Source organism: Anas platyrhynchos, chromosome 4 (genome assembly GCF_047663525.1).
Source record: "Anas platyrhynchos isolate ZD024472 breed Pekin duck chromosome 4, IASCAAS_PekinDuck_T2T, whole genome shotgun sequence".
NCBI classification, from domain to species: domain Eukaryota; kingdom Metazoa; phylum Chordata; class Aves; order Anseriformes; family Anatidae; genus Anas; species Anas platyrhynchos.
Genome location: NC_092590.1, coordinates 43958047 through 43977323, shown reverse-complemented (window position 1 = coordinate 43977323; position 19277 = coordinate 43958047). Strand labels below are relative to the sequence as shown.

The 19277-nt window shown below is 34.7% G+C and overlaps 1 protein-coding gene across 9 annotated transcripts in view; it reads right to left on the bottom strand.

The window, feature by feature from the left end:
• The window catches only part of SCLT1 (sodium channel and clathrin linker 1), a 47869-nt gene that overhangs the window by 27913 nt on the left and 679 nt on the right, over nucleotides 1-19277 (bottom strand). For 8 of the 9 annotated variants that reach the window (XM_038179068.2, XM_072037431.1, XM_072037434.1 and 5 more), the window contains exons 2-14: nucleotides 18229-18288; nucleotides 17363-17430; nucleotides 16600-16652; nucleotides 15623-15692; nucleotides 14457-14512; nucleotides 13958-14090; nucleotides 13007-13129; nucleotides 12464-12529; nucleotides 10504-10574; nucleotides 6211-6301; nucleotides 5946-6037; nucleotides 4112-4289; nucleotides 1272-1370 (exon numbers count right to left, since the gene is read on the bottom strand). In XM_038179068.2, coding sequence (XP_038034996.2) covers nucleotides 1272-1370; nucleotides 4112-4289; nucleotides 5946-6037; nucleotides 6211-6301; nucleotides 10504-10574; nucleotides 12464-12529; nucleotides 13007-13129; nucleotides 13958-14090; nucleotides 14457-14512; nucleotides 15623-15692; nucleotides 16600-16652; nucleotides 17363-17430; nucleotides 18229-18288 — 1160 coding nt within the window. The remainder of the gene's footprint in view (nucleotides 1-1271; nucleotides 1371-4111; nucleotides 4290-5945; nucleotides 6038-6210; nucleotides 6302-10503; nucleotides 10575-12463; nucleotides 12530-13006; nucleotides 13130-13957; nucleotides 14091-14456; nucleotides 14513-15622; nucleotides 15693-16599; nucleotides 16653-17362; nucleotides 17431-18228; nucleotides 18289-19277) is intronic. The other variant, XM_072037438.1, reaches the window with a different exon arrangement.

Sequence of the window (19277 nt, the reverse complement as noted above, 5' to 3'; positions counted from 1 at the left end):
ACTTTTAATGCTTTTGATAGATTCACTTTTCCTGGGATTATGTCAAAATAAGAACAAAGACATTTCTAAATTCTTATGAGTAAAGTGTTGTCATAACTAGATTGAGTGGTTATCCTACCTGCTCTTTAGCTCTCACACCTTCTCAAAACCACGCATGACATTAAATACTGCAGTTTTAAGTAATCCATGTAATTTTTGTGGTTCTTTTGGGTAATTAACAAGTGGAATGCACAAACCACTTTCATCCTCATTTTAAAGGCTTCAAAAATTTACATAGTATGTTTCTGAAATCTCTAGAAATTAAAGGAGTGGAAATAAAAAGAATCCTTTCATCCCTAAACAATAAACACATACATTGTGTCGTAGTGAAGACAGTGAAAGGAAGCACAATCAATGGCACCACTGAAAACTTACAAACCAGGTAATTGATTTACACTGTTGCCTACTTGAAATAAAAGACATTGTTAACATATTTATATAACAAGCTTCTGTTTCCTTTGGAGTTTGCCTTAAAACAAAGCATGTCTATTTGACATGTGGGTAATTGTTGAGAACTTCCAAGTAAATGCATTTTAACCACAGATGGGAAACAGCATAAAGAAAACTAATTTTGTGAACAGTCTGTTATCAAAAGAGCTTCAATTTTTCAGCCATTCATAAAAAGAATAAAAATCATAAGGACCGAATCTTCGGAGTCATTTCTCTACCGAATGCTGGTTTTGAAGCGAACTGTGATATTGAGTCTTCTACTATTAACTGTACTTGGTAGAAGTCTTATTCGCCTAGAGGAATATTCTGAAGTACCGAGATGCCAAAATAGTGACAGTATAACTCTCAACAGTTTCTCTCATCTGACTGTACTGATAAGCATCAATAACTTCCTAGATGAGGCCATATATTCATAAACAAAATACATTGATACCACTACAACTAACAGACGTCAGCGTCTGTTAACATGCTACTGAATAGAATTTCTGAAATAGATGCCAATCTTTACATCACCTTCTCTATACCAGTATGTGCATTGACAGGAACACTTTTGGTTCATGAGAGATAAACCAATATCATTTGGGTTGGAAGAGTATCTATCTAGATGATAAAGCTGAAGAGTACAGTCCTGTCAGTATGCTGCCCCTGCTACCTATATTATCAAAACACTTGTAGAAAACAGCTGATTTGATCACATATAATATGTATATTCATAAAACATAATTATGTCAGATTTAACTCTATAAGTACACAGTTGATTCTTTCTAAATATCATAACTTACTGCCTTCCTAATTCTTGCAGCAGTGTCTTCTGCAAGCTGAGACATTTCATTTTTCAACTTTTCAATTTCCTCTTCCTTTTGTTTCTCCCCAAACAGTGCCTAGAAAAAAACAAAACAAAACTTGAAATACTACTGAAAATATTTCAGTCATGACATAATATCTAGCAGTGAGAGAAGAAACGACACATAACCACTGTTCTAAAGAAGTTTTTGGCTTGCATTTGGAGCAGTTGACAACAAGATCCATCAAGAACACAAACAGAAATGTCACACAGAAAGATCTGTTAAGAATCTGCATACCTGAATTCTCGGTTAAGAACCTGAATACACACACACGTATTCCTACACACATCTGAGCATTTTTAGTTGTTGATACACTAAATTACTCATCTTCTAGAAAACTAAATGAATGAAAATTCACAAGCAATTAATGAATGCATATGCAATCCATTTCACAGTGGATAACAATGAACTGAACAGCTCTTCAGCACAAAAGGATGGTGAGAATCACAGAAAAAAAGTCTATTAAGGAGCCTTACCAGAGGAAGATGAAGATAGTAATGTTAAGGTAGAACACCAGATACTGGTCTGGAAAGATTATGGAAGGTAATACAGATCTCTTTATGGGATAGATGAAAAAAAATTCTAGGTGGCACATTAAGAACATGTCAATGTAAAGGGAGAAAGACATGAAAATCATTGCTAATACAACATTGATACAAATTCAGCCTGTAGAAGGTTACTCACTACAATCAGTAACATGGTGCATCATATGTCATATTCTCTTTTACTGCTCCCATTCAATTTGTGATTTGTTTCTCAAAGTACTCTTAGAATTCTTCTGATCTAATTTTGTAATCTTAGCTTTGTGTACTTTACAATGTTAACATAAAAGAAGGAGCACTGTGACAACCCTTTACTGCCTCCCATAATCTCTTACAGATCAGGGAGAAGCCTCCGTGGCAACAGTATAAGACACACAGTTAACTAAATGTACATATTAGGCTGCATTTTTTATTCTGTTAATTCATAAACTTCCCAGCTTTAGCCAGTGCAATAAATTAACAAGTGCCTGCAAATTCAAGTTTTTTCTTCCTAGAACATTACACTAAACTTGTAATGAGACATTTCCGTATCTGTAGAAGTTCATTAAATCTCTCAGATTCATAATTGCATCACAATAAATTCTACTGGGCCACTTTTTTCTGTCAAAAATGGTGGGAAAAACACTGCTTTGATGTACCAATATGTAGCAGACTATAAATGTGATTTACACTTCTTACCAGTAATTTTCAAATGAAAGAGTGATTTCTCATTTTTAAACTCTGAAAAAATGAATTAATTTTTACCTTTTATTCTTCATACTCAGGCTCCAGGGAAATGCTGTTAAAGATACAAATGTCTTACTAGGAAAAAGGAACTAATAAGTCCAAAGGTAGCCAGCAAAGGAGGACATAAAACTTCATTTTTTTCTTTCCTTTTTGAATATGAGCCTAAGAGGTGAAGGGAACTGTAGAAGATCAGGGCTTGTAGCAAGTATGACGCACTAAGTTTTGAATGAATATGAAAAGGAATTAGTGTGTCAGGAAGATGCCACCCAAAGTGTATCCTAAGTTACTATAAATATATGAGAAGAAAGACTGTAACAAGAAAAGTACCCTCTTTTGTGCGGCAAAAAGAAACACACAAGTTACTGGGCACCACAGTAACAACCAGGACCTGTTAAGTCTTGGAAAGATTTAACTCTTCTGGAAGCAGGCAAGAAGGTAGCAGGATCTCTTTAACGAGTTATTCCTCCTTTCAGACAGGATCTTCCTTGTTTGTTACAGAAATGAAATCAGCATGAGCAAAAAAGACAACATTAACTCCTGTATTCCAAAAGGTAAAAGTATAAAGTTAAGTTAGATTCTCAGCAAATTCAGATTAAAAGGGAATGTTTATCTCCTTAACTGCTTGACTGTTCAACATGTTAGCACAAACAGAATAAAGTCTCCATATGTTCCTATGGTCATTAACTAATCTGGACTTCATTTACTGATGTGTAAAGTCTATTACATGCATTAAAGTTCTGTCTCGCCAGCAAACACTATTCATTAGATTGCTAAAAGCCTGATTTTTGATCAATAGATGCTTCTAAACCTGGTGGATTAGAGTCTACCTCTAGAAGTTTTGGTGGATTCTTCTATTTTGAATGTGACTGTTTTCATATCTATACTTTTGGCATAAACATTATCTTGTAACAGTTGAATCGATTTTTTTTGTTACAGCCTCTCTGACATGTCTTGCTGTCATTGTATAATCCTGCACTTTCCTATTTCTCCCATCTTACTTGAAATATACTGATCAAAACTGCATGTTAAGGTGCACTACGTTTTTAGAAGCATTTTTAAAAATCTCATTCTGAACATTCTATTAATTGTAATGAGTTACACTAAGGATCACACAAATGTGTTCATAAGACCCTTTACTGACTGCAAAACAGTAAGTTCAGCATGCTGTACAGAATATCTGAATTTCATCTGCCATTCCAGCATACACACTCAAATGCCTTTGCAGTTTTTTACTGGCTGCCGGCTTTGCTGACTCGTTACTCAGAAACTTTTTCAGATTTCTTCTGAATATTTAAGATCTGAACACAAAGCTCACTCTTGGTGACTTATGTCTACCATATAAAAAAAAATCTCTATAGTGTCAGCTTTTCTTTCCTAACCATTAACAAGTAATATAATCTTGTAACTACTCTGACAGCCCTATCTAGGTATTCAATAAGATTGGTACTTCACAACTGCTAGTGATTCAATTTTCTAATATATAAGAAATACTTTCACCCATTACCTTACCTGACTTTTTTGTAGGTTAGCTTCTTCTAAGAGCTGTATGCAATCTTGGACTTTTGCAACTGCATCATACTTCTCCCTTTCTAAATTAGTGTACTTTGTCTGAAGCTCTCTAATCTGTTTTTCCAGGGCTGTTCTTTCTGTTCTCAGCTGTTCAGCATCTTGGACAGTAACACGTAACCTAAAAGACAGTGATAATTTTACTCATTTAACAATACAATGGTTAATCAAGACACTTCAATTATTTCAAACTAAGCTTGTAGAAAGTAAAATAAAATAAAAATAGTCAATACTGCATTCCTGGTTTTCTGCTTGTTTTGGGGACATTTGTCACACCTTAGAAAGAAGCAGAATTGAAGGAGTTAACTCAGATACCTACTCTCAGAAAATCCTTAGAAGTATGTTGCTATCCTGGGATACATCATTGAAAATGTTCTATATTAAAACAGAATAGAACAGCCCAAGAAGGAATAAAGTTCTCCTCTGTGGAGGAAATGGAATAATTGGATGTGGGCAATGAAGTTGCAGCTATACCATTAGAACAATGAAAACACTGGTAATTTTGCAACAGCTCAGAAATTCTTATTGTTTAATTATGATTGTCAGTATTGGCAGGCATGAGAAAGGGCAAGAGACTCTCAGAGGTATCCTCAAAAAATGTCTGAAAGTTCCGAAGTGCAGCTTATTCAATAGAGTGCATAGTTCCAAATACACATAGCGAGCGCTTTGGAAACACTTGGGCTGCCTTTTCAGGCAGTCATGCTGATTTACTTCCTAATGTGTTTACAATAACACATACAAAGAAAGAGAGCCACTCTATTAAAACGCAATTTTTGGAGAACCAAAAGTCCATAGAAACTAATAATGATAGCTAATTCCTTAACACATTCTAAAATGAAGAGCCTCTGAAACACTTAGACAAGTAAAACTCAGTAAGTAGAGGTAGCCAAACAAATCTGTAGAACTATTCAAGGCTGCACTTGACCATATAGACACATGGTTCCCCACTAATTATTTGTTTTCCAGAGTTACCGAAGAGTTCACAGGGCTATGAACAGAGCTGTGAGCAAGAAGGGAAAATGAACAGTCACACAATTATTCCAATAAGAAATTTATGAATTGTTCTTACCTATGAAGTCATTTGTAATTCTAAAATTGCTTACAATACTTTAATCAAAATTACTGTCCTCAGCTCCATGTAATATAGCTACACTTGATATCCTTGGAGAGTGAAGGTAAGGGGGAATGCACAGAAGAAACTGATTGGATCTTAGATCTTCTAGTAGACAGTACTGGAATTAAAATTCTATTCCTGATCACTCAAGCAATTTTTGTAATTTGCATTTATTGGATGTTATTTGCATGTTATTAATTTTTATTTATTTATTTATTTTTGTATGAGGAGTGATGAACTAAGACCTGAAGCCAGATCATGGTCAGAAAATCTGTATTCACCTCAATAACAGCTTCTTTACATAAAAAAAATAAAAAATAAAAATTCGGATGTGCATTTTTTTCTTCAAAACCCCACCTAACACTAATGAGAGTTGAGTAACTAGAATTTATGCACTAGAATGAAAAATACGTGTCTTGTTTTTTCTCCATTACAGTCAATAAAATCAGTGCTGTGTTTTAACATTTTAAATATATTGAAGACAGAAGCTGTTCTGCAAGGTTATAGAACAGAACAAATAAGGTAGAGAGCAGCCAAACATAAAACACCTGTATTTTGAGAAAACAGACTTACTTAGAAATACAAAACCCAGAGACTGATAAAAACTACATTTTACCTCACTTGTGAATACCCTGTTAGTAACATCCAGTGAGATGTCTTTACCTTGTTTCTAATTGTTTTATACTAGACTGCATTTGTTGCAAGCGTTTGTCAGATGCTGCTTCTCTTTGCTGGGCAGATAACACATCTTCTTCCTAGAAAGAATAAATATATTTTCCAGGTATCATCTGAATTTCATTTAACAAAACAAAGGTATATTAATAAAAAACAAGTCAGGGAACAACTTGCCATTAATTTAACACCAGCAAGTTTCTAACTGACTAACATTTTCAGTTGTAATTTAAAATTGTTCTTTTCTCTAGAATACCTTTCTCTCCAATTGGCCTTGAAGCTTCTCTGTCAATCTGGTCATTTCATCAATCTTAGCACTTGCTGTCCGTCCATCTATTTTGGCTTGCCTGTATAAAGAAAAGAGTCTATGAATTACACTTCAATTATTACAGGGACAAAAAAAGAACTCTGTTACAACTTTGTTGAAATAGTTGTGAAGGGCAGTCAGATTCCATAATACGTTAACATGGCAGAAGAGGTTTCCCCTAAGCACGTGGCACAATGAGAGAGAAAGACCAAATTCATCAGGAAGGTACGCTGAATAAATATTTGGGAGGACTAGGCAATCAAAAACTTGGAGTGACTCAGTAACTTAAGTATAATTGGCATCAAATACTTAACACTGAAATAATTTTCAGACTTAGATTTCACTTTTTAAATCACTTTGTGCAAAAAATTTTAAAAAAATTTAACCATTTCTAAATAACGTAATTGATATGCATTATAATTTGAAGAGGTCTGACAACAGCTAAAACAGAAAAGGAGAAAAAAATGGGCTAGTTAGTGAATCAGACTTTAAACACAGTAGAAAAGCTCATTGAAATGAGCAATGCTCCTCTGACTTGGGAAAAGAAAGACATGCAGAGTCCCTCACGTGGGTGTGTAACCCAATTATTCTGGCTCAGTATTAGGGTAAATTTAAAGACCAATGACTGAAAGTATGATAAAGTTTAAAAAAAAAAACAAAAAAAAAAACATATAGACTAGGGCAAACTAGAGCACTAACAGTCATGAAAGAAGCCAGGAAATAATGAGTATTTTTTTAGAATCAACTTCAAGCGAAAATTCCTTAAGGAAATAACATTTTTATTTAATGGCATAAAAGGAAGAAGCATATTATGCTGCAGTGAAAATATAAACCAACATACGCATAATCCTAGCAACTCTACAACAGTTTCAGTTTAATACATCAGAAAAGCTCATTTCTTAAGAAATCAAAAAACAAAGAAAAAAACATTATTCCTAGACATCTGGCCCTCACTGCAGGTCTAAACCTTTGGTCTTACCCCATGTGAAAAGGGGGTGCCTTCTAGAAAAGGTGCTATTAAATTTATGACAGCATTTAGTTGCTTCCCCCCAAAATATTTAAAAAGCGTTGCAAAAAAAAACCAAAGAACTCTAAACCCAATATAAGGAGAAAATAAATATATATAAAAAAAGAGATCATAAAATTCAAAACAGCTTAAGTACTTAAAAAGCATTTTAATAACCAAACTCTGCTTCAGATCAAATTCTGGAATGTGCATTTAAGAAGTGACAAATTAATTCTAAAGATGCAACTTTGATTTCTCATTGTGCAATTTATCTTTGATACAACCTTGGCAAGCTTTTACCTTTCTGGTAATATACTGAAATGCAGCTTTGAGCAATTCAAAGTTTATATGTTTATATGCATTATCTTCAGACCTTTTAAAACATTTCAAGAGCATATATCTCAAAACATTTTTGATACTTGCAGCTAAACTCAGAAGTTCACTGCACTGGAACAGACCATCTGACAAATGAGTATCCAGTATCACCAGAGTATCCCCTCTCCAGAGACAGCCATTAGGAGTTAATTCATGAGAACAATAATATGGTGAGCTAAACAACTGATGATATACAATGGAATTTTAAAATATTATATTAAAATATTACATTATATTACAATATATACACATAATAAAAATTCTAGCATTTAAAGAAGTCAATCTGTTTAATCCTCAATTCTCTCCACAAATACATCAAATATTATGTTGCTTATAATGTATGGCTGATTATGGCCCTTTAATAGTTGCATAAATGTAAATTTGTTATTATTTAAATATTAATGAGTAGCAATAACTCTGTTCTTAAATACTTCTCAAGAAGTTTTCACCAAATTTCTTTTTTTTTTTTTTAAAAAAATTTGGGTAAGGTATACTTCTGATCTAAAGAATAAAAGCTATTATCCTCTGGAAAATAAACTCCAGCAGAACTCTTACTTTTGTTTTCTTTTCCCCAGGTTACCTTCCAAAACTTAATCTAGCAGTCTTCCCTTAGGTGCACATATTAGAAATAGGATGATAATCCATCACAAACACGTTTAAAGTGTTTTATGGTTACATAAAACAGATCATATACTTTGTTAGATCAATCCTAAAATACTTAAAGTTTACCAAGACATGCTTTTAGGCTTAGCAACATCAAAAGCTCCAAAACTGCACCCAGTCTAGGTCATATGAAACAAATAGAAATTGTCCCACGTGTAAGTTTTTGTTTTTAAATCTCTCCAGATTTGTTACTCTATTACTGTAAATCACTGCGAATCTATTAAAAATGTCTGAAAGAAGCATCAAATTGTCAGCAATATATGCTTTGTAACCCAGGCAAACTACATGCATGTGACTTCCTGGTAGAGAAGCAACAGCTGGTGAGAAGTGTTGTAGACTTCTTTGAGAATCACTGCAGTACTTCTTTTACAGCTATATAGAGCTGCTGTCATTAGCTTTGTGAATATGAAATACTGTTTTTTGGAACTCTGAGCTGATCTGCGTGGAATGACAGTGTAATCAGTGTCCACAACAAGAAACTCAAAATTCCTCTGAAATCCCATTTGCACCAAATTGGTAACACTATGACGAGAATAAATATGACAAAGTTTGTGTGTGATGGTCCCAGTCACTTTAATCAGTATTCAGGGAGTTACCAAGAGACTCTTAGAACCTGGAGAAAGCTTCCAAAGATGTATAAAGATTTGTGATTGCAGCGGGAGTGACAAGACAGCGATAGATCAGCAGTTGAGCTGTGTTTGACACTGCCTGGAGTCACTCCACTGGTAGAGAGCAGCCACCCCACCAGACACCAGGAACAGCCTGCACCCAACTGGCAGACCGACAACACAGCAAGAAATAAATGGGGACCAATGTATCTGCTGTGTTCGTATGGGAATTCTTGCGGTGCTTTCTCAGAAGCATACAATTAGTGGACTTGAGGACGCTGCATAAGTACACACAATGCAGCAGCAATCACACCTCCAACAGGAGAGATATGCAGTCAGGTAAGTGACCATGTATTTCTTACAAAGGGAGTATCTGTGCACACTTGCACACACTTTACTTTATCAGTTGATTGATTAATAACATGTAATGAACTATTTTGACTTAAGCCATGTGTTGAACTGCCTTCACCAGCAAAGACTTTTAATCAGGAATGTGTTCCAGATGAATGAAGGTGACTAGTCTACTCAAGCCCAGGAAATAGCCAGGAGCCTACCCTTGTGAAAGTAAGGAATATACATAAATATATACAATTTCCCCCATTATATATAAACTTCACTGCTGTTTGTAAATAACAGCACCTACAAAAACCCATGTATTTAGTGCAAACATAGGTAAAAGTTCAGACCAAGGTGATCCATTAGTTTTAATTCAGTCCCAGGGAGTTTCTAAAAAAGAGTAGTTTCCTTTTTTAAAAAGGAAGTAAGGGTAAGGGCAAAGGAAATCATGACACCTTTGAATTTGACAAACACCCCAACTGAATGCTTTACTGCATCACAATTTTTATTTTTGAATCAAACCCTTGGAAGTGTTAGAAATACATAAAAAGCCAATGTTGCAAGTGTTTATTGAATGTCTAAAGTAAGTTCAGCTAATGCTAATTACTTTAACACACTTATTACGAGTAAATGCAATCATGTCAATGCAAGACTGATCTCCAGATGAATGGGTACCAAAAGAGTAATATTAGCCTGTGCGAGTAATGTCCAAGAATGTAAGGATGTGTTTTCTCTTTTAAGATAGCATGACAAGTGATAACAGAGTTGATAAATACTTTATTTCAGCAAATACCTTGAATACCATCTTAATTTTTGATTTCTGTCACATTTTCCTTCCTTAAATTACATCATTTTCTGAAAATAGCTTTTCCCACTGAAAAATTATAGCTAATAAAAAAGAGGTGGTAAGTTCCCCTTCGAAAATATCTTCACTGACCAAGGTAACTGCATATGTGAACAAGTCCTGGTCCTAAATTTGCTGTGCAGAAGAAACCTAAAAATAACCATTAAGACAAATAAAGCTTCTCTTACCTCTAATGTCCACATAGCCTATGGTTTAGAGCTCTTGGTGAAATTTTAGATGTTAAAATTTAAAGCTACTTTGAACATTCAAATTTCAGGACTGTGATGAGTAGCCACATATATAATGGGATGTTGTAAAAATGGTGTTACAGGACAAAAAGAGGCCCATAATAAAGAAGTAAGCTAAAAAAGGCTATAGGAAAAAAATATTTTTAATTGCCTGTATTATACCTCAGTTGCTTTCGTAGCTGCTCTAGTTCCACATTCTGTTCCGTTACAGTTTGTAGAAACTGTTGATTGCTCTGCAAAACAAGGAGATATTTATAGCATATTCTCATTTTATTGAAAGTCTCATATATTCGGAGTTATAGGACATTTCTACAGAATAGAATGCTGTAAGAATAGCTGATAAAGTCTATGTAACACTGGCTGGTCTTCAAGGTGCCAGGCTTTAGGTAGCGTAATATAGAAAGGCAAATGAAGAGTGATGTTACCCCATCCTCCATTTCTTTCCCCTGTTGGTAGTATAAGAACTTCCAAAGATGAAGACTGTAATAGCTCAGATCTACCATCTACATTTCCCATCTAGTTGCTTTACGTACCTAGAATACCTTAGATAAATGAGTACCACAGTAGACCACATATTGCTGGAAAGAATTCCTTTGTTTTAAATAGGCTGCCTAATTAAAAACAAAAACAAAAAAACCCACTACTTTGTATTTAATGTCCTCTTGTCCTGAGGCAGCAAGCAACTGTTTATCCCTCAACTTTCTATGCCACCCAGAGTGCTAGAAATCTCATCCTCTTTCAGGTGTCCTCTCATCTAATAATAATTTAGTGTTTGTTATCCAACTAGCCTTTCCTGGATCTTACATTCCCCTTCTGAGATAAGAGATGACCACAACTTTAATATAGGTAGCATTCAAGACGCTACTGTACTGTGGACTTCAGCACAGTACCTAACCCCAATGCTAACATTCTTCTTGCTTTCTTGACTGTTGCTGAGAATTGTTTTCAGAACCCTCATACTTGTAAAATATGTATTCTGAGTGTTAACAATTACTTCAGGACTAACACTAAGCACCCTACGTGAAAGCTCCATTTTGCTTTCACTGGTTATTCTGCTTATATAATTATTAATGAAATGTCTGACAAAATGTATTAATGTATTTGATATCATGTCTAACTGCAAATTTCTGTATCCTATTTCAGTTTTCATTACCTTAAATTCTTTAACATTAGTAGTGAGCACTGTTGTTTCATTACTGGATCCCATTTCCAGAACATTTATAAATACGCTGAAAAACTCAAACCTGAACACATCTATGGAACACAGATGTTTAACCATGATAAAAAACACAACTAGTTACTTCTGCTCTCCACTCCTCATTTTTCAGTTTGGTAGCTTAGAAAGGGCATGCTTCTTCATTTCGTGACATTCGTAACAGACCTTGTCAAATTATGTGGAGAACACAAGCAAATGTATAACCTTTACCTTTAACGTTGTCTTCTTCAAAGAACACCTGTATTTCACTCTTCTCCTCATCATTTTTCCAATATTATGATTTTAAGCATTCAGTCATTCTACTTTTTGTTACCTCCTATTGCTTCGCTTATAATAGTCGATCAGTCTGCAAATTCCAAATCCTCACCTGAACTGTTTTGGCTCATTGTATTTCCTTGAGACTGTTTGACAGCAATCTCTCAATAACTATAATATGGCTATCAACCTTAAAGAAAGTTGATTTTGTTAGTCACTGACTGTATAAGGTAAAAATTCCTGAGTGTGTTATTTTGCTTTTATTAAAACTACTGAAACGACTAGTAAACAGAACTGCTTGCAAGATACAATTCTATGGCAATCTGCAGTATAGTACTCAATATCAGTAGGGGCTTGACTAAAGCACTACATTTTTTTCAGCCCACACCTTCCAAATGATTGCACAACAAAGAATTTAAGTATTTAAATAAAGAATTTTAAGGAAATTCAGAATTCAGGAAAAAAACACATTACTTCTTGATTTAAAAGCCATTACTTCTTGATTTTTGACTTGTTCCTAGACAAGTGTGCAAATCTGAATGGCACAAGGTCTATCCAAGCACATATCTATGAGGGACATTTTGCTTTCAGTTTGCACTTCAAGGCTCCTGTAGAAAAAATTCAGTAAGTCACTGCTCATGTTTTACTTACCAACTCTATTTTCTCATTGGCTGCCTGTAGCTGCTGAGTCAGCTGGTGGAAGCTAGTCAGCTGATCCTAAAAAAAAGGATTGAGCTTCTTGTGTTTACCATCATAAGGATGTGACAATCAGTCAACTAAAAACATTTTTGAAAATTCATGTGCTTTACAGGAAATCCAATATACTTTGTAAATTAGTGATTTGATTACTTCTAGCTGTTGACCTGGTAATCTAGCAAATTAGATTTACTACTGAAAAACGTATCTGAATTTCACTCAGTTAAATGAAAGTGTACATGTGTAGTACTTCTAATGGGCCACACAAGCTATGATGGTACTATAAACATTTCACAGTAGCAGACATGTATCCACAACGTGTTAGCAATTATTTGATGCATCAGTGACGACCACATCTGACCACTCAACATTTGACGTGACTGTTACAGAAAACAGTATGATATAACCACCCCACCTCAGTTTGACTACACACAGACCCCAAATCTTCACAGTTTACAATGACATTCCAAAATTAACAAAAATATAAATGAAAATTACTTTCTGCTTTTGTCTTTCAGCCACATGGATTTGTGTTTCAGTCATGCGTTCCTGGTACTGCTGCCGCAGGCGATCAAGCTCCTGTGATACAGTCTGCCAGAGCTCTACTGCATGTTCTTTTTCCTAAGAAGTTGCAGAACAAATGTCTATATAAATACTGTCTTATTACAGTACATTTACTTTTATCTACCATTCCCCAAAAGAAAAGACGTAACTTTTCTTTTGAAATGTATTTTTGTACTTTGTACACATTACAACCACAAAGACAAAACAACAAATTCAGAGGTAGAAAAAGATGTTTGTGAGTTCAAATTACACATAGATGAGAATTGGAAGTTTTGCACAATTTTGTAGCTCTCTCCAGAAAAGCAGTTCTACTAAAGTTCTGAAACTTTCAAATGCAAACTTTCACAAGTATTTACTCTAGGACTATGGTATATCAATAGTCAAATACAAAAATTCAGCTGTCAATTTAGCTTCAATTTAGTCCAATGCAACAGGACTGACATATCACTGCAACAAGTTCATGAGATTTTGCTGAGCTTTTTGGATTTGTTACTTTCTGTATTCCACATAAACTTGCCTCTTCATTTCACATTACAATGTTTTTTTCTTTAAATCAAAATGACAACCTACCACAGTAACTTGAATTGAACAATATATTTTATTCATCTCCTGGTCAGGAAATCAACATAAAGATCAAGTAAACTAGGTAAAACTAAAGGCAAATTAACATAAAAACTTCCTAGGTGTATGAAGCTAGAAAGAAACTTCCTTCAGGTTTTGCTGTCCATACTATAAATACATTTTTTAAGCTACGTGAAATCAAGAAGGCCTCAAAATAGTTTCAAGAAAGTGTTATAAACAAATTCTGAACCAAGAAATAAACCATCCCCTAATCTGCTAAGGCACAAGAGAAATAAAGCAGTACAAACGTTTTGTCTCACACACTTGATTTGTCAGTTGTAGTTGTTCTTGAAGGTTTCTCATTATTCCTTCATCTGCAGGAAGATCAGTTCCCAGAGGCATGAAAGGAAGAGCCTCCAGTTGTGTCTCAAGAACCTCTTTCAACTCTGCATGAAGCCTGAAATTCAAAGTAACAAGTTAAGCAAAACATTTCTTTAACACATTATTTTTTTTAAATCAACTAAGTTATGTACCTTTAATCTGTACATAATGTTGACATCTGACATTTAAATCTATTAAGATATGTTCTATAAAAACAATAAACAGTTTTAAATAGCTTTATATCTAGTTATTTTACACAGATATGGCTGAACCTCCTAATCTGGTGGTGTAATATATATTAAGCACTTAACAACTAACACAAGTACATGAGTATGAAATCTTGAATTGTTAAGTGGCTTCACAAGATTTCAAAGTCTTAGGAAAAAAAATAAGATTAAAAAATCAAGAACAACAGCAATAACAAGTCAGTACACTTATTTACCTTTCATTTTCCTTGGTGACTTGCTCAGATTTTCGTCTCATCTCACCCATCTGTGCCTAATACAGAAACACGCACAAGTAAGCTCTTAAGCGTCAAACTTCAGCAACTCGCTCTATGTTTTTTCTGAATGATACTGTAAAACACAGACTACATAATTCAACACAATGAAGTAATTGAAAGTAAGATTTCCTTCTGTAACAGAAGTCACAAGATGCCACTTAAATTTAACAGCTGCTAAATCCTGTTTAAAAGTTACACCTGAGTTCTAAGTTGTTATGACCATTAAACTTAGCTCTGGGAATGCCTATAGCTCTTACAGATATATTTTTAATTAAATACTGTTCTTTTAGGGATACAGTTGATAAATACTTAATGTGTACAGGATGAGTTAATAAAAAATTTTAGGAACTATGTAAGGAGCAATGTCAGTTTGTAATAGCTGAATCAACTGCTTTGTTAACAGAAGGAGTGCAACAGAAGCATAGGACTTATATTGCCTTCTGCAATCAACCAAGTTTGAAGACTATTTGTGGACGCTCTACTACGGACATAAGATTAAGTGCACTGAAACAAAATTGTAGTGTAGCTTTTGCATGTAGATCACAAGTAAGAACTGATCTCTGCTCCACAAATTTTAATTATTAAACACACCACTTTACTTTTCAGGAATCATAGGAAGCATTGGTTTCATTTGCCTGCGGTTTGAAAGGAAGAGAGACAGTTCCCTCTCCCCCACTCTCCATGATACCAAACATTTCAATTATTTGAGTTTGAACAACTAAGAACATAGAAGTATGAGTATATCTAGTTGCAAGACTGAGCTGGACTGTACGGCCAAGATCAGACCTGTAGGGGAAGGGGGAAATATCTGCCTCATCTCAGTGTCACCGAGGAAAATTCCATGCAATCATATCAGAATGTCCAGAGACAAAAACATGCATGTTGTGTTTCACACCATCACTTCCACAAACACAGTAATGTCACAATTTGGACAACGTCCCAGCTTTTTCATAAAAAGTTCTATTCATTCATTTGAGACAGGCTGTGATCTTGGAACTTTGTGAAGCATGATGCAGTCATGCTTTCCTCAACTGACAAAAAATAGTAGCCTACATATTAATACAGTAAAGCACTAAAAGAGTGCAAAATGTTGGCAACATACATACCTCATAAATCCGCAGCTGCTCCCTCATCTCTTCCAGGTGTTTATCATACTCTACAATTAGAGCTGATAAGCTGAAAATTGGAAAAACATGCTCAGAAACCATTTTGTAAATGCAGAAACATCGTTTTGATAATCAACTGGTTTTACAGAATTCTTAACCTAGAGAACAGAACAAAGCAGTTTACTTCCAAGACCAACATTCACCAGCATCAAGAGAACAAGTTTAATTACTTTTAAAGTATGATAATTAACCACAGACTTACTATATGAGAGAATTAGAATACACAATATTGTAAATGAGCTGTAATGCATTAGTATTTCATATATAGATAAAAATCTCCAAAAATTAGAAACTAGACTTTCTTACCGCTTTCACATACAGCAGTAAAGGACGTATAAGATAATGTAAAAAAATGCAGTTTTACTTGCATACTTCCTTCCTTCCCAGTATTTTTTGTCGACTACAGTAATTCTCTGAAAAAACTTTATTAGTGATAAAGCCTTAAAACCCAACCATAAAGGGTAGTTTGTAACAGCATGAAGAGCATAATGACCATTAAACAATTTACCAGTGCCCCTATAGAAAAGCTTATTTGTGCACTGTTAGTCAACTTCTCAAGCAAATATTTTAAAAAATACCCACCTGACTTGTTTAACAGACACCTGTTACCTAACTTCATGCAACCTCACCTGCACTTTATTGTCTTAAAATTTACATTAGATTATTCCTCACCTCCTGTTCTTTATTTTATAAACTGTGCAAGAAAAGTCATATTTAAATCCCTGAATTAACAGAAGATTTATTTAAACACAACTGTTATAGGAACACTTTCGCAGACTTCCCCTTACAAGTCCTCAGAGCTGTGAGCAAGTAAGTGTACATAAAACTAGGCCCAACTGGATATTAACGCTTTTAAAAGCAAATGTGTTTTTTTTCTTTTTTTGAAGTAGTATTCTCTCTTGTTTGGAATCAGTTACCTTTGGTCCTTTATCCTGGATCCGGATATACCATCACCTCCAAAGACATTTTTCTGTAATTGAATATCTTATGTTAGTACTTGTACATGACTTCATGTAGCTATTATTTATTTATTTTTTAATATGCAACAAAAAGCTGTTTATTCTGTCTGTACTGAAAGCATACAATCGCTTTTAGGTTTACATTAAAAAATCCTTGAACTCTGGCCCAATTTGAAAAAAATACAATTGATTTTTTTTTCCTGGAGATGCTCTGATGTAAAGTGTAACAACATCTGATGGGGAATCAGCTCTTTCTTAAAAGAACCCATACAAGTCTGTGCAAGTGCCAAGTTCATTTCCATGCATCCCAGCATCAGAAAAGTGCTGATGCCCTAAGTTCTGCACAAATTTTCAGACAGGCTTATGGTACTCACCACAAAATGCTATCTTCACATGAGACAAAAAAGCCTATAGAAGTGAAAAAGTCTACTCTGCAGAAATCAAGTGTCTTTGCAGGGATGTGTTCTCCTGCATATGATAAACTTTAAAATGCACTAAAAATAGCAGAATTCATAGCTGTTATGACAGTTTTATTCTGCTGCTGCTTTGAAAACTAGAAGCAACTCTGCAGATGTGCAATGGGCTCAAGGCAAAGTGACACTGAAGTGGACTATGTTCTAGGTATGCAAAGATGTATGTCTTAAAACTGAGATTTTTTTTTTTTTTAAAACTACTTCTATACCTGTGGTAAAACCACCCCACAATACCTCAGTTCACATACCTGCTCAGCATTGCTGCTCAAAATTTCATCCGTTTCATACTGTTCAAATGCCACATTTAGCCTCTGATCTGAAAAATACAATAGAAGTTAGAAGATCATACAACATGAACGTTTATCTAGATAAACCTGACTGGTAGTCAGAAATGTTTTATAGTGTAGTGCTTTGAAGGCACACAATATGCTTTGTAAAATTCTACTTAGTGCAATTATTTTCAGGAAAGTAGGAGTTCAAAAAAATACAAAGACTAAGAAGAAATAATTAATTTGACGTCTTCCATATCATTACCTCCTAGAAATTATTTTATTTTTTTTGCCTAGAAAAGTCATAAACATACACAACATCTTAACGATTCATGAGGACTAAATACAACGAATCACACCAGAGCCAATTCAGTTAGCTGGATGATATAAAATTAACCTGTTGCTGGGAACTGGACCCATAAATGTTCAAACAAGCATTCACATAAATGACAGACATAAAAATATTCAACAAATTTAGGTCACAAGAACTTCATTGATACATGAATCTGAGCACTCACATATATCCAAAAGAAAGCCAAGCAAGAAAGACATGCAGACTTCAAGCATCTGCATTTTTAGAAATAAACATCAACTAAGGCATTGCTCTTCTCTACTAATCTAACTTTGACTACTGGGATTTCAGAGACTACTTATGCTGCAAATGGAAGAATCAGCAAAAGGTTGGAAAGGGAAAACAGCAGCTCTTCCCATTCATTTATAGCGCTCTTCCATCTGGCCAAACCATGAGAATCTGATTTAAACCTTTGTAACTGAAATGGATAGAGGGAAAAAAAAAAAAGGGTGTCAGGAAGACAATACAACTGTTTTGACTTAAAATTTCTTGCCTGTTATTCTTGATATGCATTGCAATGGTTCTTTTTGTGGTTCTAATATGCTACAGGAATCTACAGGAAAAAAAAAGGGAACAGAATATAAAGGGGATGTCAACAAACAGGATCTGGAAGAATAGCTGGCCCCACCAGCCAAAGCAATCTCAGAACATGAACATAGGTGCAAAAGGAGGATAGACCTTAGACACCAATTGCAGAAGTATTCACCTTCAATAGTAATCATAAAGTTCATTCAGATAAAAGATGTACTTAGTAGCTTATCACAAAAATATGTAATGGAATGGAATGGATAACTATCACTTGTAAGATCGGCTGCTGATACTTCAAAATGAATTCAACCAAAACTGAATTTATAACTGATCAGTGTCAGGGAACAGCATTTCATTATGAGAACTTCCGTTACAGCTATAACGCAACAAGTATTTATGCTATAAAGCTGAATTTAATAGTGCTTATAGAATCCCCATGTATTACACACATTCAACACTTTAGAAGTTGGACATCATCTATGAAAAAAGTAGAACATCGATAAATACAACAGACTTAGAACAAGCCTCAAATAGCTTGTGTCTCAACTGCTATGCAAACTAACTTAAAATTTGTTCAGCATCTTTGCAGGATGCATTTTTTCTGAGAGGTATCCTTGAGAGAAAAGGCAACTCGTCGCTTCATGGTGTATATTGTCTAAGCTCCATTTGGAGTCACGCAATTATAAAATAAGAAACTAGACCCAAACACATCAAATACATAAAAAAGGAAATTCACGACTTTTGAACCTAAACCATTTGTTCACGTCACAGTATAACAAATATTTGAGCAAAACTCAAGAGATATAGAGGTTTCTGAGGCAAGGTTACTGGTGGTACAGACAGAAGCTTTTCTGCTGTTGAGGTCCTTTGAATCACGAGTTGTCCCTCCACCTCTGTCCATCCAAAACTGTCCTAACAAGCTCAGTATCCGCTGAAAACTTGAGCTGCGTGCTGCACGGTCACAGCACTTCTTGCACTGTGATCCTGTCCATTCACGTTACCCCATTTCCCCAC